Genomic DNA, 22,404 nt, shown 5'->3' on the forward strand with positions numbered 1-22,404 from the left:
TTTAGATGTTAAACTATGAGACTTTAATCATTTTTGTTTATTTTTTAATCCTTTGTGGTAGACAAAGTACTCTATAATGCAATTTATTTAGAGAAAAGCAAAGGTTGGCTAAACAAAATTTATTGGATGAGAGACAAATTTTATCTTTCGCAATTTTACTTTAATTATTATTATTATTATTTTATAACAATGCATATATAAAAATTTAATTCTTAGATTTTGCTAATAATTGATTATTTGATAATATGTTTTGGGTGGACGAAATTACAATTTTCGCAAAGAAAATAACCTTAGTAGATTATAAATAACAATTTTTTTTCCTAATTGGTTCAATTAATCATAGTTAAGTTTTATTAATTTTTTTAGTTTTTTCAGTGTTTTGGATTGTAGGCAGAAAAAATAAGTTTGAGAAAGTTTGTTTAAAACTAAAAGAATAATTTCTCAATTTTATTTTCTTTTTAATGATTCACAAAAATGTTATAAATAACTTTTATTAAAAAATAAATATTTTCGTTAAATTGCCTTTTGAATTTTTGAGAAAAATTGTATTTTTTTTCATTTTAGTACGACAAAAATTATTAAATTTATGATTTATGATTGTTTCTATATTACATTTATGATTATTCTTATAATGAATAAAAATATAATTACAAAATACATTACTCTTTATTAAATTAGTTTAAATTGTATAAAAAAAATTTAATAAAACTACCATAAAAATAATTATCATGCGCAACGCGCAGGTTTGTGGCTAATCTATATATATATATATATATATATAAAACCGAAACCTTTGGAGCTCCCACAATTTTCCACGTCATCACTATTTTCTTTTTTTTTTATATTTTAGATTCTTTTTATTTTTGGTTCAATTTTCCACGTCATTACTATTTTCTTTTTCTTTTTCTTTTTATTTTGGATTCTTTTTATTTTTGGTTTTATATCTTATCAAGTATTACAATAGTTTAGTTTAAATAAAATTCTATTAGATATATGTTTCAAAAGCTTGAAAATAGCCTTTGGAGCTCCCACAATTTTCCACGTCATCACTATTTTCTTTTTCTTTTTCTTTTTATTTTAGATTCTTTTTATTTTTGGTTTTATATCTTATCAAGTATTACAATAGTTTAGTTTAAATAAAATTCTATTAGATATATGTTTCAAAAGCTTGAAAATTCTATTTCAACTAAAATTCTATAACAAAAATTTTCACAAATATAAACTTCTGCCAAGGTCGAAACCCTTCATACTCACTCAAAGTTTCACAAAGAAAACACACATATCAAATTGAAGCCATAGCAGGAAGCAAGTTGATTCTTCAACGAGAACAAATCCTGTAGTACAAAGGCCACCTAATTGCTTTTAGTTTTGAACTCGATTGTCTTATTAACAACAAAGTCTATGAATTGCAGTGATGGACAGCCGTCCACAAATAACATCCACGCAAGGGCTTGATGTTCTTCTTAATTATCTCATATAATTCTAGGAATTATTTTATTTAATTTTTTTTGGAATTAATATATTTAGATGGTTGGCATAGCAGACAACGTAAAAACAATTTTCTGTCATTTATGTTGCCTTCTGCATAACCCTAAATCAATGTTGAAATGTTGTGTTTTACAACCATCTGATCTTGGTAACCAAACCCTGCACCTATGATTGTTTATGATTATTTTTGTTCATTGTTTGTAGTTTAAACCCATTAAAACTTATTGACTGATGGTATTTCATGGTTTTTTTTTTCCCTTTACTTTTACTTTCAAGGTTGCTAGGAACACAACCTAACATGTGATTTTTTTTCATTGTTTAAAGTTTAGACCCATTAAAATTTAAAACTAATTACTTTATAGGTTCATGTACTTTTTTCTTCTTCTTATTTTTCTCTTTTGAATAGTCATATATTTTGTGTTAGTTTTTGCAATATTTGAACATGTTTAGCAGATTTCAACAACTATACCATGTATTATTCTTTTGAAGGTAATCAATTTTTCTTTTATATTTCTCTATTATAAAATCATATATATATATATATATATATAGTTTTGTTTCAATAAGTTATAGGATGTAAATCTTATGATTCCTTAATATTTTTTGGCCTTTTGGAAGTTTTAACATCTAACTTTTTGAGTTATATTTTTGTAATATCCAAAACTATCTGGAAAATTTCAATAATTATAACCATGAATTATTATTTTGAGTGTAACAAATTTTTCTCTTATATTTCTCTGTTGTGTAGTCACACACACATATATTTTTATAATTTTTAAGCTCTTAATCTTTTGATTCTTTTCAATAGTTATAAGTTTATAGTCATGAACTATTCTTTAATATTTTTCGTAAGTCATTGCACGTTCAAACAATAACTTCTTTATCAAATTGTAACACAAATTGAAGTTATACAAGAGCAATTCATGCAATAATATAGTTTCTTAATCAATTTAAAATTTTATAAAATCAATTTAGTTTACCACATAAATAGGTAGGTTCCCGTGCATAGCACGGGTTGGCAACTAGTTATTATAATTTGCAAGCCTTCCACCTGCCCTTCCTCAGTTCCTGCTTCACTTTGCGCGTACTCAATATGCTCTTCTTCTACATGCTTCTTTGAATTTTGCTACTTTGCTGTAATTTCTTTAGCCATGAATTCAACCCATCTTGTTGTTCTTCTCCCTGAAGGTTCTACCTTCATCCAATGCTTGAATCCATATGGCTCTTTTGATGGAACTTGGGCATCTATGTGATTAACTTTCAAGCATCTAGCCTTTAAATGCCCCAACCTACCACATTTATAGCAAAATTCAGTCACTCTCTCATATTTAAATTGGATCCACAAATCAAGTTGAGGACTTCTGCCAAGATAAAACCCACTTCGAAGAGGGTCATCTACCTTAACTTCCACTTTGACTCTTAGGAATTTCTGATACAAACATCCCCATTGCCTGTGAAGTCAACATCTAACACTTCTCCTACCAGTGCCCCAATCTCAATTGCATTTTCTTTAGACATGTATTCAATGGGGAGATTACGTACCTAGATCCAAATCAGTAGGCTTGAGAAGTCTAGATCTTCCACCACCATATTCTGATTCCACTGCTTTAAAATGAGAGGGAAACCCTCAATATTCCATGGTCCTAGTTCCACAAATTTTCTTTTATCACCTTCACATGCAAATTTAAATAGGAATAAATTTTCTCCAAGATCCACTATCCAGACCCCTCTTGATGTTCTCCATGCCTTTAAGATGATAGCTTTCACTGCATTTTTGTTAATACTCCTGTTTGCCAATAACTTACCCACTAGCCCAGTATTGTATAGTTCTTCCACCACTTTCTCACTTGCTTTTAACTTCAAGGATTTACCCGAGAATCTTAGCTTGTTAGTTTCAGCATTGAGTGCTTCCACCAATTCATCTTGTTGAGACATCACAACTAGGAATCCGTGGTGATGGGGAAAACCCCCAAACCACCAAATGAGAAATTCCCTAACCAATAAGAGGTTTCAAATGAAATTGAGGCTCTTTGGCTGATGTGGATAGAAGATAAGACAAAATAGATGGAGGTAGATGTTTGAGAAAAGTTGAGAAAAGAAATTTGGGGAGGATATGGATGACAGAATGAGCGCAAGAAAAGCTATGAGACCTCGAGACAAGCTCAGGTTAGAGAAACCTTGGTACCAATCCAAGGAGAGTAAAGTTGCCAAAGCAACGGGATATAGGAGTAGGCAATACCATCTCTTTCGCTACATCTTTATGTCATTTTTTTTTTTTTTGGTTTATAAATGGTTTCCTCTTAGGAATTAGGTTTTCATGATCCTCTCGACATTTGCCATGTGTACCACTCTCAAGTTCCTTGCCTTTGCCATTAAACCAACCATTTCAAATTAATTTTAAAATTCTAATCATGCAAATGTTAGATGATTCATGCACAAACAATTAATTGTGGATAATATCTATATTTAATATCAAATGTTCTTATATTCATTCATTGTTATAACTTAAATTAAGTTATTTATATACTATTCTCAATACAAGATACAATGAAAAAAAAAAGAATATTTTATTTGACATTTAGACTATTGTTAAAATCATTGTGATTAATCCTAGTTTTCTCATTAAGTATTTTATTTAAGTATTTTATTAAAATATTTGTTTATGTTTATGTTTATATTTAATATTTTCCTTTTGTTTGTAATATTGTTTATGTTTAGACATTTATTTTTCATAATTACACCTTTTTCTACTCTCTACATAGTTGCATCATGTAGACACATGGTTTTAAAAATTGGAACATTCAAAGAATTGAAAATAGGTCTGGTTTTTAGATCAACTGTCACTTTTCTTAGTTTTTACCGGACCGGTTCCATGTCCAGTTCCTAGTTGAACTAGTCGGTATCTAGTTCAATTTTTAAAACAATGTGTAGACATCCCATTTTGCAGCCCACATCTAACCTTATCTAAGGGTATAATGATCATTTTCACATCCTAAGGGTAAAACTATAATTTTGAATGTTTGATTTCCTAAGGCTTCACATTAAATAAATCTTGAAGTCATAACAATCAAAACAATGTGTCATGAACTCTAATTGGACTATCGAATTAAAGATATCATGAAATCAAATTTTAACGGTCATGATGCATTCACATAATTGAGTTTGATCACATGTGATTATGAAAAATTGATTTTGATTAGTCCCAATGATGTGTCATGATCCTATTGGTTAAGACTTAAAGCAATGGTAGGATTTCATGTACTTAATTAATCTGGTTGTCAAAGCATTAAAGAAAATTACACTTTTATAGAGATGATTTAATGATATTTTGAGTTAGGTACATTCTGAAATTGAGTTAATTGGGGCTTATTAATGCTAAAAGAGAGTTAATTTGAGGATTATTAATGATAATTTGACCCAATAAGCATCATGAGCACGGGAAGCACATGGTTTGATATTGTGCTTGTTGAAAGCTGAATTCCAAATTTCAAGTTGTACATGAATGGGACAGTTGTTGGTCTCTTATCAACCCAGTAACTGTCAAGAATGGGAAGCTCACATAATTGAACATTGGACTTGCTGAGAAATGAATTCTGCAAAATGTTGTTGTGGATGTAAAAGTACTATAATCTATCCTACAGTAGGTGTAGTCTGGTTTGCCCAAATGAAATTTGGGATGGTGGTTATTTTTGTTGTTTTTGCTAACAATGAGATCAACCTCCCACCCCCACCTCCCACCCCCACCTCCCCCCCCCCCCCCCCCCCCCCAAAAAAAGGACAAGAAATGAAAAAAGAACAGCCCATTTTTTTTGTATTTACTTTATTTCCCTTTTCATCTCCATATATAGGCATTTGCCATTTACTGTCATGACTTGTTACTACATTATTGGAAATTATAGGCTACTGCTTTATGATTGTGTCCATCTAGCTGTGTAAACACAAATTGTTGTGTATACATTTCTTAGTTCTTCTTAAAATAAATAAATAAACATAATTGTTCCTCTTGTATACCGTAATTGCATGATAGAATCTATCATTAATAAATTGTCTCTGTAGATATTCTTTTTCAAAATAGGCACTTTCCATACTTTTAGCATATTGGTTCCCTTGAGTTTATATGTGTTTTATTTTATCTTAAAAAAGAAAAGAAAAGAGTAATATCATCAAAATATATTACTGTAAATTTGATTGCTACTTATTAAGGCCCAATGGAGCTGTCCTTTTCAGGTAGTTTATGCATTTTTTTTTAGATTACTAAGCCTATCGTCACTAAAATGCATTATGTTAATTTGATGCCTGTAATTTTGTTACAAAGTGAAGTTGGGAGTGGATTATGTTACTCTTGGAACTGATAGAGGGTTAATGTGAGGTGCACTATTTGGCTATCAGCATTTTGTTTTGAGTTTCTGTTTGGTAATGGAGGTGCAGTGGACAGAATTTAAAAATGTGCAGTTGGGTATTAGAACAGATTTATAATGAGAATGAAGTTATAAGAAAGCAGCTGGAGATTGTGTCTGAAAGAGGAGATCTCTGGAAGATCTGAAACATTAGACAATGAATACCTTGTGGTGATTTAGCATGTGTCAGAGCATATAAGCTAGATCCATGTAATTATCATTCATTTTTACCTAAAAGAAAAAAAGAAGAAGCTAGATCTATGTGCTATCTTTGATCTCAATACCAGGTGCTGTGTTAGCAAAGTGAACAAGGGTAGAATAGCAAGAACCAGCTAAGGTTATGTTGTATATTAGGCGGTAGTTCTACATAAAGCAGTATTCTCCTTCCCTCGTAGGTTAAAGCAGCGGTTGCTTCCCATATTTGGCAGACAAGAGAATATATTAAGCCATCACATGGGTTGGGGGTGTAGAATATGGTTTGAATTAGGAATTCAACTCCTTGTTGGATTTGGATAATAAAGGAATTTTATTCCTCTTGGGTTATTATTGTTTGAAGTTATCAAGTTCTATTAAAAATCTTGTCTACTACTTGATTTGGAATTCCTTTTGGAATAGGAGTGATTCTCCTTTTGTGAGTGGAAAAGAAGTTTAGTTCTTTTTAGTTTTGGATATTCTAGCCAACTCAAGTCTCCTATTAGAGAGAGAGAGAAAAGAGTGTGTGAGAAAAGGCTCTCTCTTTGTTTGGTTCTTTGATATTTGTGGGTTGCAATTTGGAATAGTGAGAGAGGTTTGTTACCGCTTGGTTTTGGTTTTGCAGTTTGGTGAATTGCTCTCTCTTGGTGCATTGTAACTTTTGGATTTGATTTGTGGCTCTCTCTTTGGTTTGTGCACAATTCGTATTTGGTATTTGGTATTCGTATTTGGTATTTATGAATCTTTGGTTCTTTGGTTTTGTATTTGTGAAAGAGAGCTATTTGGGTGTATTTGGGATTTGGGTTTGTGAGAGTGCCTCTACACTAATTTGTATTATCCCAAATTTGTTATAGTGAAATTTGTTCGTCATCGCCCATAGATGTAGGCTATTGCTAAACCACGTAATTCTTGGTGTTTTGTGTCTATTTTCTTTTGGATTTATTTTTTTTCGTTCCTATTGATTAGTTTGGAGATCTTTCTCAATTCTAAAATATTTTCACAATCAATCTTGGTGATTTAAGCTTCCGCTATTTTACAACAGGTGGCAGTCTTGTTACCGACCATCTATAACACACAAGTGTCAAACTTGTTTAAAGCAGGATGGATCTCCTAAACTGGTACTACTCTATCTCGGGTCAAAAAATAAATTTATCCAAATCTGACCTTTTTTGCTCCCCAAACATGGCCAAAGGAATGTCAAGTATCCATAGCTAGAAGTTTGAATGTGAATCTTGTCCAACACCCCAGCAAATACCTTGGTATCAATTTTAAGTTGAGAGGGAATCGTATTGCTGATTTTCATTTTCTAATTGATAAGCTTCATTTTAAGCTGCAGGGTTGGAAATCTAGGCTTCTTTCACAGGCTGGCAGAACCACCCTCATCTCTTCTGTACTCCAATCTCTTCCTTTATATACATTTTCTTGTTTTAAGGTTCCTGAATCTATTTGCAACAAGATGGATTCTATAGTGAGGTCTTTTTGGTGGGGTCATGAAACTGGAGAGAAAAAACTTCATTTGCTCAATTGGAATAAAATATGCAAGCCTAAAAGATGGGGGGGTCTTGGCATTAAGAAGTTTAGCCCTATGAATCAAGCTTTGTTGGCAAAACAGTATTGGAGGCTTATTAACTGTCCCCAATCCCTCTTAGCTAGAACTTTTAAGGCTAAGTACATTCCTAATGAATCATTGCATGGCCACACACCTAAAGCACATCATTCTTGGATTTGGAAAAACATTGTTCAGCAAGGTGATCCTATCCTTCGAGAAGGCAGGTGGTTGGTTGGAGATGGTTTTGATATACACGTTACTCATCCTGATTGGTCGCCAACCTTAAGAGATAGTTCTTCATTTCCCTTTTTGCAAACCGGCACAGTAGGAGATCTTATTGATCATAATTCTAGAAGTTGGAAAGTGGATTTAATTAGGAGCTTGTACCATCACCCTAAAGCGGTCAACATTTTGCAAATGCCCATTTCCAAAATCAATGATTCTAAGGATAGGCTTATGTGGAAATACTCAAGGGATGAGAATTATAGTACCAAGAGAGCTTATGAGTTGTTTACTGAAGACTCTTCAGAGTCACAACAATTCCAACAGGAAAGGAAGATATGGACTGCAATTTGGAAAGCCCATGTTCCCTTAAAAATTATCAATTTTGTGTGGAAACTTCTCCATGACAGTCTACCTACTTTGACCACTCTACATAGCAGAGGCATCAGTAATGATGTCACTTGTCCCTTATGTAATGTTGAAGAAGAGACTCCTACACATCTGTTTCTCCTTTATAGCTTTTCTAGAGCTTGTTGGTTTGGGTCAGATCTTGGTCTGCATACTTCTGACATCACTAATGTGTCTGTTCAGTCTTGGTTAAAGGACTATATCAGCTCTTACTTAAATAATGAAGATCAAAGCTCGGTCATCCTTCAATCAATGTTTACAGTTTTGTGGTTAATCTGGAATCACAGAAACAAAGTGCTTCACCAAGGCTTGACCCCAAATCCCCTAGAAGTTATTCTAACAGCTAAAACTTTATGTTGCAGGTACAGGAAGGCTTATGCAGGCCTATACCATCCTACCAGAGGGCTTAGAACAGCCAAGCCAGGACATCTCACAACTGCAGGGCAATATCAGCTCATCATCAAAGTAGCTGAAGCAAGAAGAACAAAGCCACAAAGGAGAGCATACGCTTTTGTAGCTGTAAATATGCAAGGAGCGGAAGTGTATTCAGGGGTTAATTACAGTCTTGCCAACACAGCAATAGGAGCTTTACTTGAAGCAATGGTGGAAGCTGGTATCATAGCTAAAAACTATGGATTTCAGAATGTTTTGTTCTTAACTGACAGGGTCAATCTACATCAAGTTTTCAAATTGAGGAAAAGCACAGATTGGTTAGATAGTAATAGGATAGCTGATCTGAATTTTCTCTCTCAAAATGGTTTATTTTGTAATACTTTGGTTGTCCCTCATGTAGTTGTTAAGGTTGTGTGGTGTTTTGCTAAACAGGCTGTGAACACACCCTTGTATTACAGGTGGTATAATCCTGCTCTATGTAACTTTGTATGAACTCTTCCTTTGTTTGGTATCAAAAAAAAAAAAAAAAAAAAAAAAGCAGGATGGATCTTGATTTTCTACCAAGCACCTAGCATCTGGTGCAACAACCTAAAAGTTGCCAGAGTCAATCACCTTGCTATGACTCATGCTTTTGGTCTCCAATCACATGCTTGATGCTTTTAAATTTTAATTTCAGTGCACTGATCTGCTGTAAGGAACCGCCTTTCCCCCTCCCCCTCCACCCTTCCCCCCAAAAAAGGACAGTGTCAAATGTCCCTTCACTGGATTTTATCGCATGCTGCATTGTGGTATTATGGGGCCTGGTCAAGTTTTCTACCTTTATGCATAACATGGTTAAGTGAATTTCTGAGGTTTCGATGGCAATTTGTAGCAGTTGCATATATGTGTGTGTGTGTGATTATTGTAAGTCTATGCCTTGTGTTTATAGTCTCTTTCCCAAAATTCGCTGTTTCATAGTCTGGCCCTTTTCAACTGTCCTATGCTCTTAGCAAGTGTATATAAATGCATACTAAAGTTATCAATTGTAATTGATATCCGGCTATGGGTGTACCAGAAGAGGGAGAGGGTTATGGCGACATTGCTGCTCAATCTCTTGATTCTATAAAAGATACATCTGTAGTTAAGGTTGAGAATATTGGGAATATGACACCTGTACAAGATTTTGAAAACATGATGTCATGTAGAGATGGTCCAGAATGGATTGGTAAGGCAATCAAGGATATGAAGATGAGAATATTTGACTTGGTGGAGGACTCCTTTGAAGGGGACAATTATCCTAAAGCACTTGAATGTCTAGTTGCCCTTCGCAAGGGTATATATATATATATATAAATGCTACAATATTCAAAAAAATGCTTTGTTGATTACCCATGCTCTACTAAGATGCTCTTTGGAAAAGGAGTTTCCTCAGGCTTATGATGATGTGCTTTGAAAAAAGAAGTTTCCTCAAGCTTTTGGTATTTTCAAGTTCTCTTTCGGAAAGACTTGGCACTTTAGATTAAAGAAAATGACAAGACTCTGTTGTTGAATGTTTGAGTCAAAAAAGTAAAAAATACTATTCACTTTTTACTGTTCACAGATTACTGTTCATGGTACTGTTCACTCTGAATTTTTGTCTATTTAAAAGGGGTTGTCCCTTAAGTTTAGGTCATAATTCTTTCTTCAGAACTTCTTTCTTTTAGAAGCCTTTCTCTAGAGAGAGTTCCTTGTTTCCACCTTAGATTTCCTACTACCATCCCTACAATCTCATATATATATATATATATATATATAACTTTCACATTTTTTTGGCCAAACAACAATTTTGTTTTACTTGGATAATGGTTAAAAGGCTATCTTTCAGTTGTTCCCGCACAGCCATATTAAATTTAGAGCTACAGTTACAGCTCCATTATTTTGAGTTGTCTTATGCTTGCTACCCTGGTGAACAAATTTTGGCAGGTGGGCTACTAAAATATATTTTCGGAAGTTAGCATGAGATTAACAAAAGGGCAGTGATCTATTTCAGTTTTATAACCTTTTTCTTTTCACAAAAATTTGTCTATAACCTCTCCCATGTGTGTTCTTTAAGGACAGAATTCTCTCAATAGATGTGTGTATACCTTAATTGTGTATGCTTAATAGCCTGGGAAACTTGGTGATCTCTTGGTCATATTTTGCATGTGTTTTGATGACTATGAACTATGGTTACACTTATATCAACTACTTTATTAATTTCCATAAATTTTTTCCTTTGCAGGAACCAAAACATTTCAATGATTTTCTACACCATCTTCATAAATTCTGCAAGAAGGATAACCTTAATTGTTTCTGTGAATTTCTTGCATCCAAAGAACTCACCCTGATCTCCAAGACAGAAGCTATTGACAGGTTTTGTACTACCTTTTTTCCTGTTCTATTCAATTTTTGATTGCATACTTCCATTTCTGTACTTTTCCTTCTGTATTATTCTCATTTCACGTGGCCGCTAGTTTATTTTGTATATATTTTTTCCTAAGCAGTGAAGTTACAGATGATGAAGCTAGAAGTTTTCTGGTTAAATCAGAGCCAAAAACTGAGTGAGGACTCAAGTGGATCTCCATTCTGGTAGTTTTCTCTTCTCCCATGTTGATACTAACCACATTTGTTTATAGAAACCCAAGTTTTGTTAAGAAAATGGGGATTAACTTGTAAATGGAAAATTATTGAATACTCCGGGAGTACCATAAATACGCACTTCCCCCTCTCACATGAATTGTGAGTCCTACCATAAATTTAATTAGTGGAACCTATAATTATGTAAAAGAGGAGGAGTACGCATTTATGATGGAAGGTTTATATGGAAACATATAATGAAGATGTATGTTTACAATTATTTCCTTTTTCCTTGTCTTTTTTGGGTCCACAAGACTCATCTGGCTTGTTGATGACATAACAGGAGTCTCCTTCCATTCCCAAACAACCATTCCTTGTCTAGTTCCATGTCCATAACTTGCATTGGTGACTTTCTTAGAACTATGCAAGCTCACAAAATTTGCCAAATAGCATGTTTTTAGAAAAAAATTAGGAAAGTAGCATACGGCTGAAATTAATTAGTTAAGTAAATTGTTTTTGAAACTCGAGTTTGGGTTGGAACTCGAGTGTGCATACGGCTTGGAACTCGAGAGTCGAGTGTGCATATGGCTTGAGTTTGACAAACTCAAGTTCCAAAAACAGTCTACTTAACTAATTAACTTCAGCTGCATGCTATTCACCAAAAAAATTTCTAAAATGTTACTATTTAGCAAATTTTGCCATGCAAGCTCATTTGTTTGTGGTTTTCAAGTTACAACCTTTCCGGGATTTGGCTTTTAACATTGAGGTAACGATTCCAATTTCGTCCCATCACTTTTGTTTTTGCCCAATGGTTGCTTTCCCTCTTTTGTAATCTGGTGCTGCCTGCTTTGTTTGTTTAATAGAACAAGTAAACTAAACGGAATCCAGTGGTGGTGAAGGAGGGAGGTAATTACTAGGAGCAATAAGAAGGTGAGTTTCATCAACACCTTCCCACAAGCCATGGAAATTAAAGCATATAACAAGCGTTTTCTGTAACACCCCATAATTTGATACCAATTAAATTATTATATGTTAAATTTTAATGGAGGTCTATAATTAAAATGGATTAAATAAATTTGGGCCTAAGGTATTAAAAAGAAGATAAATTCTATGGAATATGAAGCCCAAGTGAGGTGACAAAAGTACATATATGGGCCTTGAAAACCCTAGCCTTTTCCTCTTAGGTCACACGTGTTTTTCTGATGGGATTTCTTTTTGCTTCAGCCGACAATTGAATTTCTGCCTTTCTCCACTGTGGCGTTGGTGGGAGTCTTCAGGTATGATTTTCTCATGCTCAAGATTTAAAAGTTTGTATGGTCAATAGCTTGCAATTGATTGGAACTAGACTATCATTATACTAATAGAAAAGGGTTTCCTATAATTGTATTATATTAGATAAAGAATTGGTCAATATGTCAGGCAGAGATACAGACTTGAAATTGAGCCAAATAGAGTAATAGGTGTGGACTTGGTCACCATGTTAAAGTGAAAAGAATGCTTATGTTATTGCATTTACACTAAGCCACAATTGTTGACTGGTTATTTTGCTTTCACACTAGTTCAACGTGTAATAGATTTTGGGTCCTTGGAGTGATTATTTCAATATTATAATAGCAATTGTTTACATAGCTGCACTGACCTAGTAGTTCTAAGTCCAACATTGAGGCTGAAAAACTAAGAATAATAAATAAATTTTGACAGTTTGCCATGCTACACATGCTACCTCAAGTATTGCCATGCTATTCCCTACTAAGCATGGTCCAAGCTTGATTGTTTACGTAGCTTTCACTTGGTTTATTATATATATATATATATATATATATATATATATATATATATATATGTAATATTAAGGTCAGTATATGCCTAGCGGCATCAAGAGAGCATTCTAGCACTAGATTGATGGATTAAAGCAATCTCGCGTGGCCTTCAATGTTAAGTTGAATATATATAGTTATATATATAATGGTTAGAGTCAATGGACATGCAATAGCATCAAGAGGGAATGCTAAGCAACAAATTAAGATAATACGTGGCTTCCAATAGTAAATTTGATAGTTAAGTGAATGAATGGAGGATTTTGGATATATTAATATTGTTTAGGATAAAACCTTTTAAGTGTGAAAATAAATTTTGAAGTGGGAAATTGTGTATTGATGAACCTATTTTTGGTATTGCTAGGTTCTAATTCTACTGAATTGTTGTGATTCAAGGGAGGTTGATTTCTTTTATTTTTGCAACTAAGAGGTAAGTGGTGTTTACTAATTTTGGGGGTTTTCCCAAAACAGCGTTAATTATTAAACTATTTTATATGAAAGAATATGTTGATATTCTATATATAAATGAATATTTTACAAATGTTTGATGTGCACATTGGCTATTCGTTTTATGAAAAACTTGTGGGACAACCTAATTTTATTTAAACTTGTATGTGTGAATATGTCTCTATATTTTGAGAAGTATGAATGGATTATTTTGTGAGCATATTGAATTTGTTTTGAAAACTTATGGCAAGTCGTGATTAGAAGCTCAGTATGATATTTAGTCCTTAGCAAGGGACAATCATGCTGCAGCTAGTCCTTAGTAAGGGACGGTCCCAAAAGGGGACAGTGCACATTTGATAGCTCCTTAGCAAGAGAACATACTATTGAGGATCCAAAACGAAGCTCCTTAGCAAGGGAGTGTACTTTTTTGTTCCAAAGGAGCCATCCTTGAGAAATGGGATGAAAGGAGGTTCCAGTCCCAAAAAGGGGACAACACAACCCTGTCAACGGGGCGTAAACGTTGACCACGAGAAAAGCCTAGGGAATTGTTTATGTGATGGTATCAATATATATATTATGATGGCTCACAATATAAAGATATTATTTTCTTTTACATGAAATAGTTGATGACAAAATATTGGTGAATTATAAGTTGTGAATATGTTGAAAGAATTATTTATTTGAAAGGTTTGTTCCTACACCCCAATGTTAGTGAATTCCACTTATTGAGTTATCTCACCCCCCTTTATTTCCCATTACAGATACATTAGGTGGATTATTGGAGTAGAGATTCTTGGGAGACAGAAGTTACAAATTAATTTTTGTGGAACTGAGGATTTTATTATTATTTTATGGCATTAAAATTTGTATTGGAGAATTATTTTGAGGATGTTTTGTATTTGGTGAATTAGAGCTCTGACTTTTGTAATCAGTTTCAAGGTTGCTAGTTTCTTTTATTTAATATTTTTATGGATTATTCAGATTAAATAGACTTTTATTGCCTATGATTTTGGGGCGTTACATTTTCAACCCTAGCAGAGTAATCACAAAACAATAGTCATCGTTAGAGCTAAATCAATCAGTTGAATAATAGAACAGCTACAAGTGGTTTGAACTGAAAATTGAATGGAGAAAAGAGATATGGCTACTCTTTTGGGTTTGAGGGAAACAAAAACAGTAGAATTGTTGGAAAATGAGAGTGAGAGGAACGCTTACTAGAAATGTAACGACCTAAGAAAAAGCGCTAGCCACATCTACGCTATACCTCAAAAGGACTAATCACAATTGAGACTCCTTGTAGTTGTTAATAAAGCCCAGTTCAACCCAATAAATACCCGATGTGAGACTCATCACACACCCACACACATCACACAATCAATCAAATTGGGACATCACAAGAAATATTGTGGATTTAAAGAGAAGCATACCTCACTTGTATGATCCATTAACAACCTCTTTATTTTTCCGGTTGATAGGGTTACATAACCACCATATCTTGCTAGATTAAATCTGGGATTTGAATGGCTTTAAGGCTCTGTTTATTTCAACATAAAATGTTGTCCTCAAATATTTTTAGTTGAAAACTGTATATATTTTTTGATGTTTGGTTGCACTCCTAAAAATGTTATGAAAAACATTTTTTAACATTTGACTTGTATTGAAAATCACAAATAATTTCATATCTATGTAATAAATCTTACAATTTCTGATAACAAAACAAATTTAGGATGTTGATTACAATGAATTCTAAATTCAGTTTCCACACTGGATTGTCGTTTCGCTACCCCAAATGCAATCACTTTCCATATTACCGACCATTTACTATTGGTGGGGCCACCCATTGTCGTCTATCTCTCATCAACCAATCTAGTTAAAATTGGACATTATGCCCGGTCAATTCCCCAAATCCTTTCGTAAGCGACATTGTTTTGATATTTACAATCATATTACAGCACTATAAAAGAACGTTGAAATGTCGCAATTTTTTTGGATTTGGCTGCATCAATATCTAGCCTTTGTTTCTTTTGCAAACCATGACCAAGCAACCTTTTATCAATAGGTCACGAAGTTAAATGTATCTTGTACAAAATTGGTCATGATACAGCAGCTATAACTATAAGGGAGATACAACAGCTGGCTAATTTCATTCCAAAAAGCTATGAACAGAAAACAAAACTCCAGCAATTTGCTTAGGTACCCTTATATTTTTTTACTTTTATAAAAAACGACATTGTCAAAGTAAAATAAACTGAGAGATTAGACAGCACCACAAGCAATGAAGCAAATCAATCAGTGGACTTTAACCAATTCAACATCATACACCAGCCATGAATCTGGCGGTACGTTTTCACCATGCCCTTTACTCCCATAACTGCAACACACACATGGCATGTCAAGCAAGGGGCTAAGAACCCAAGGAAAGAAGCAAAAAGAAATGTGCTGCAATATAGAGTCAGAATTCAATCACATACCCCATTGATGGTGGGATGATAAGTCTTCTCTTTTCACCAACTCGCATACCTAAAAATCATGCACACATGTCAGCCAAAGAATACTAAACAATAACTTTAAGTGAAAAAAAAAGTTCAGTCGGGACAAAAATCTGAGTCATTACCATTAATACCAATGTCCCAACCCTCCATAACTTTTCCCACACCTGCAAGAAGCCATATATATTAAACAACGTAGTAAAACTAATAAACCTTATTTGGCAAAACCATGATTCTATCTCATATGGTAATACCTAGGCGGAATTTAAAGGGAGCATCACCGACATTCGAGCCAACTGATTCTCCATTATTTTTCAACTTGCCATTGTAATTGATACTGATCTGGAACCAAACAAAATTCATATCAGCATTTTTCTAACATACATGTCTTTGGTTTGCTATAGTAGAATATGTGCAATATCAGAATATCATTTTTGGTAAGCTAGCCCTCCAGAGGAATACTAATAATAATAAATCAAATTACTCTCTGTTCATTATTTGGATCAAAGATTGCATGCAACAAAAAAGCCTTCAATTAATATCATTCCAAGGGACTTGCCTTTTTCCCTGACGCAGCTACTTTGCTGTCTGGTTTCCCCATTTCAAGCACCTCAAGGATTAATCCATTAGACAAGGTCCAAACTTGAGATGACTCATCATCAGCTTTCTTGTCCACTGACAGAAGGGATGTATTCATGTTCACATCTTTCCCATTCTCCTGGATTTTATTCCTTTTCTTCTTCTTAATTTTTTTGTCCGAAGAATGATTTTCATCAGCAAATACATGAGATTTGCAGTCAAGGCTCCTGTACAAATAGAAGAATGATATAAAAAGAAAGCATACAGCAAACAAAGACTCAAAGAGTCACCCAAAGAACAATTCGTCTTGCACTCAGCTTAGCATTCAGAAAATCTAGATGGCAAGAGCATTCTCTATTTGCATCCTTAGTGATTTTGATTAGTAGTAACTCTCCCTCCCTCCCTCTCGCTCCTTTGTAATTCGACCAGGTTGGAGGAGGGGGGAATTCATGCAACTTTTTATGTGTGTTTCTATCATTTGTAGAATTGAATCTAAAAGAATACTAACTTGTCATTGGCTGGATTTGGATTTTGTTCAAATGTCATAGGCAGACCATGGACAATGTCTTCAGCCTTTGCCTTGTTTTGCTGAGCTCCATCCTCTCTGACAACATTTTCATGATTACTGTCAGATTTAGAAGCTTTCACATCCCTTGCCCGTTGTTTGCTTTTCTTTTTAAGTTTTTCACCGGGTTCAGAGCCAACTTCAGTAGAAGGCAGCAAAAGATTTTCAGGCAGTTCAGCTCCCCTACTCAAGTAAATATAAAACAAAGTATCAACAAACTGAAGCCTCAGTAAAAACTCTAAATAAGAGGAATATGTGATGTCCCAATTAGTTGAGTGTGTGTTATGTGAATGTGTACCGAGTGAGTTCCACATTGGGCATGTACTGGGTTGATCTAGGTTTTTTGTGTTTACAAGGAGTCTCAATTGTAACTAGACTAGTCCTTTTGGAGTATAGCACAGATGTGGCTAATGCCTCTAAGCTTGAATACATGTTTACAAGTATGTTGTATATTCTTCTTTTTATATATTCAAAGCACAAATTACAAAAATACTCACTTGTAATTTTGTTGGGTGTTATCATCTTCAACGCTATGCTTATGCTCAGCTTCATAGTTCTTCCCTTCCTTTGTTCGTTGTTTCTTTCTCTTCTTTGGCCTTTCAACAACTTCAGGGCTCACTTCAATGGAAGGCAGTGAAACAGTATCTGGCAGTTCAACTCCCCTGCACAAGTAAACTCACATAAGCACAAGGATCAATAAACAGAATTGTCAGTAAACCTTCTGATTAAGAATTTTATATGTATGCACACTAATATATGTTATAGGTTAGCATATTTGGTCCTTAGCCTTTAACCTTTGTTTCAAAATCATCCTTATAATCTAAAATGTTTTACGTTAGTCATTATACTTTTTAAACCGTTTTAAAGATGTCCTTATCATCATCTGATGGATAGAAAATTCTGACATGGCAAATAGAATTCATGCCACATCATCAAAGTGGCCTTGATTTCATGAATTCCATTAGCTACGTCAACATTCTCCATCTCTCAGATAACTATAAGGACCTTTTTGAAACAATTTAAAGCATAAGAAAGATTTTGAAACAAAAGTCAAAGGCTAAGGACCAAATACGCAATTTAACCGATATTAATTTCAAACCACAGATCACAAAATCACTAACTTGTCATTGGCTGCCTGCCACTCCTGTCCATTTTTCATACACATATCCTGCCTCATATTATCAATCCTTGCCTCATCTTTAGGGGCTTTATCCTCTTTAAGAATATTACTACAGTTAGCATTATCGGCCTTGAGAGGTTTCTCCTCCTTAGACCGCTCTTTTCTTTTCCTCTTTGGCTTTGCACCATTTTCGGAGCCTACTTCAGAAGCAGATGGCATTGAATTGATTGGCAGGTCAGATTGCCTGCAACAAGCATGGCAAACAAAATGAACACTTTCTCCAATGTTGCTCAACACAGTTACCATTGACATAAGCAGTAAAGGAATAAAACAAACCTTTCTCAAATTTAAGGGTATGTTTGGTAACTGTTTTTCCCCTTATTTTTTGTTTTTAAAAACAATTTTCTATTTTTGAGACTAAGAAACTTGTTTGGCAACTCAAAATGGGCAGAAAACAAAAACTATTTTCAAAACTCAATTTGTGAAGGAAACTGAAAATATGCAAAAGGCTGTTTTCAGTTTCTAATTTTCAAAAGTCAATGAAAATACGCATTTAATTTAATGAATCTATCTCATTTAATGAGTTAACATTAAATTTCCAATCCTAGTAACAACATATTTTAGTATTTTCTATTTTTTTTTCTTCAAAAACTATCTTTTTAATTTCAACTAACCAAACATGTTTTTGATTTCAAAAATACAAGAAAATTGTTTTTTTCTTTATATTCCCAAAAACAAGTTTTTGAAAATAGGAAACAAAAATTGTTACCAAACATAACCTAAACATTTGAGAAAACGCATCTAATTGATTTGTGTGACAAAAAAAAAATTTATAAACAAGTAGACTCTAAAGCCACACCAATCATGCAGTACTCACCTTTTTGGCTGAGCATCTACAATCACATCATCAGCTTTTACTTTTGCTTCAATGACATGATTGACATCATCTTCAGTCTTCTTGTCACCAGTTCCACATGTTTCCTCATCAGCTTTGCTTTTTACTTCCTCTGTTGTTTTCCTGGTGGTGGTTTTGCTCTTGTAGATAGATGAAATGGGGAAGCTGTCCTCATCTTCATTTTGTAATACTGGCTCACCACTACAACCGTTGACTATATTTTTTGGTTGAGAACATGCCCCATCATCAGAGTCACTCATTTGGTAGATCTTCCTAAGCCGTCTACGGCTGCCCTTCCCATTCTTGGGTCTCTCATTATCCAACATTTCCTCTGTAACCGCCAAAAACCATAGAGCAAAAACTCAGAAGTCGGAACATATATTCCATAAACATTTACGAACACATACTACTGAGTGGGTATATCTTAACTGGACATTGCAAACACATGACACATATATTCAGCAAGAACAGAGAGAACGATTATTTAAACTCGGAAATGAGCAGCATAATCCTGAATTTGGATGCATGGAAAATGTTGAAGAAAAGAACTTGAGCATATACATGAGATTAACCAGGAATGTGAGGAGATTAGGTTGATATATATATATATATATATATATAAGAGTGAGGCCTAACACGTGGGATTTTTAAATGGGAGGTAGAAAGGAGACAATGATCAAACTTAAGAGTTAAGACCTCTTGCTTTGATACGATGTTAAATTACCGATGTCCCAAAAGCTAAAGTGAATAGGAAATTGTGAAATTAATCATTTAACCATATTTCTAACAACAAACACACACACACACACACATAGATATGATTTGATCTAGTAATAATTGATCGGAAGTGATTCAATAATCTGATGGTTGCAAAGTACGCAGTTCTTATCAGCATAACCAGTCCAACCACACTATCATATTTATTGTTAACTTTGACCATGATCAAATTCCATTCACAAACAAGTTTGATAATTGTAAGTTTGTAGCTACCATTAAAGAAGTGAAGTTCAATATTGGAGATAATTTAAGTCCACTAAAAACCAATTCTCTCATGCAGCACAAATACGCAATGCATGTAATAGCAGAACAAATAATTGTTAGCACTTGGCATATGAGTACTTCAATCAAAATGATAATGTAGAAACTACCACATCGTAGATGACACACAGTCTTCTCCATCTGGTGTGATATACACCAATGATTAAAAAAAAATTAGACCTAATATTATAGGCTAAATTTTAACATCATTTAAGGAGAACTCGTGAGGAAAAAATTAAACTCAGAAATTGTTTTTTTAATATACCTTCATCATTGGAAATGGGAGAAGGTGGACAGACTTCTGGCTCATCATCGTCAATAAAACTATCCTCGTACTCATCTTCATCACTATTCTCAGATAACTCTGTTTCAGTGTCAGCAATATCTTCTCCGCAGGGTTCTCTTGCCATTTCAGTAAAGGAAAAGTATAAAATAAAATTAAAAATTAAAAAAAAAAACTCCTAAAACAAATTCTCAAGCAATTAGTCAAACTCTTTCTACCACCAAATTGGTTGTTAGTAAGGTAAGAATTTATGTAACTTTTTTTTTTTTGGGAGATAAGTAGATAGTGGAGGAGAGGGAAGTGGGGTTCGATTCACAGATTTCAAGCCTAATGTTTTATGTTGATTTTATCTCCAAGAGATGGAAAGCTCATCTAAACAAATCCAAACTTACCAAGCATAATTAAATCAACGGTTCCAAATTATGGGATAAAACAGCAACCCATGTTTCTAAATTCTTTTTTGCCCCCCACTTTTCCCCAATGACCAAACAGGTGCTAAGTGTGTAGAATTTTTAACTAATAACAAAAGTTAAAATAAGATAATGTCTTGTCATAATCAATGCCAAAGCCCTAACAAAAAAAGGATACAGCTGGCTAGTGCTCACATAATAACCAGAAAGGAAAATGCTCCGGGGACCAAGCACTGAGAAAACGACATCATCAGCCTCCTCGAATTCCAAATTCAATTGCAGCGACTCAGAATTCACAGGATACAAAGTGCAAAGAAAAACAGGACTCTTTTTTCCTACATTGCACTGAAGTATACTTCTTATTTTGGCAGCACCAAGCCCCAGTGTTGCCTGAGTAAAAACCCAAATAAACATCATCATTCACCATAACAGTCAAAACCCAGTTCAAAAAACCTCAAAATCTCTTCAATACACACACAGCACAGAAGATTTAAATCAAACACATCCCATACCTAAGTTCAAATAAACTCAAACTCTTAACAAAAAAAAGCAACCAACAAGAAACATCAAAACTGGATCTTTTCCCTCAAAATCTATTCAGAATACAATAACAATACATGGGATTAAATAGAAATCGGCAAGCTCAGCTGGTAAACAATACCATTGATAAGTGAAGCCGCCCTTTCGTGTCGTCATGTTTATGTTTGAAAGGCTTCCCTGGTTTTACTTCAACTCCTGCAAAAAAATTATATATGCACACACACAATTATAACACATGTGGATTGAGAAAAAAAATTGCAAAAATTTCCAAGTAGTTAACTTTCCAGATTATTAACCAAATGATTTTCAAAAAACTAACCCCAGAAAGCCATAGTTATGGGATAGAATCAGAGCTCCAAGTCCAGCAGAGGCGTTTGTAAAACCCTAGAATGAGAGCAATTGGGCTTTTCTCTCTCTTTTTCTTAAACCCTAGAAGAACCACGGAGCTGTCTCTTTCTTCTGTGACTTGAAGGACGAACAAAATGAGGGTTGTCCTATTTTAAAACACAACGGTGAGATATTTAGGTGGATCCAGATGGATGGTGACGTGGTAAGCGCTTATGGGAAATTAGGCGTCACCCGCTGTTACGCTAGCTGGGTTCAGCGCGGGACGCTGATAACTTTTTTTTGTATTATTTTTCCTTTCGTTTTGGTTTGAATTTTACAACCTGCTTTTTCTGTATTGGAATATTTCTAATATAGAAATATTAGAAATATAACCCTAGTAAAGCAGGAGGTGGAGGTGTATTAAGAAATAGTAAGGGACGATAGATAAAAAGTTTCTCAATTCATATTGGTGTTGCCTTAAATAATATTGTAGAAATATGAGCTATTAGATATGATTTTAAAATGGCCTGAGAATTAGGGTATAAACATATAAATCTATAAATTGATTCACAAATTCTTCTCAATTGGTTAACAACATATGGTGCTTTGGCACCAGAACATTCTGCTTTTATTTTGGATTGCAGGATGTTGCTTGACCAAGAATGGATTGT

General features: G+C 34.0%; 1 protein-coding gene across 1 annotated transcript; it reads right to left on the bottom strand.

Annotated features, from left to right (window-relative positions):
* Positions 1-15,444: 15,444 nt before the first annotated feature.
* On the bottom strand, positions 15,445-21,918 carry LOC126697103 (peptidyl-prolyl cis-trans isomerase FKBP43-like). Its single transcript, XM_050393947.1, has 13 exons — positions 21,726-21,918; positions 21,528-21,601; positions 21,045-21,256; positions 20,439-20,575; positions 19,118-19,466; positions 18,242-18,484; positions 17,618-17,782; positions 17,064-17,303; positions 16,536-16,782; positions 16,231-16,318; positions 16,102-16,143; positions 15,959-16,007; positions 15,445-15,858 (listed from the first exon to the last, which is right to left on the bottom strand). Exons 1-13 carry the CDS (start codon positions 21,736-21,738, stop codon positions 15,777-15,779), a joined length of 1,941 nt encoding a protein of 646 aa, XP_050249904.1. The 5' UTR covers positions 21,739-21,918; the 3' UTR covers positions 15,445-15,776.
* Positions 21,919-22,404: the final 486 nt, after the last annotated feature.

Source organism: Quercus robur, chromosome 8, assembly GCF_932294415.1.
Source record: "Quercus robur chromosome 8, dhQueRobu3.1, whole genome shotgun sequence".
Taxonomy (NCBI): Eukaryota; Viridiplantae; Streptophyta; class Magnoliopsida; order Fagales; family Fagaceae; genus Quercus; species Quercus robur.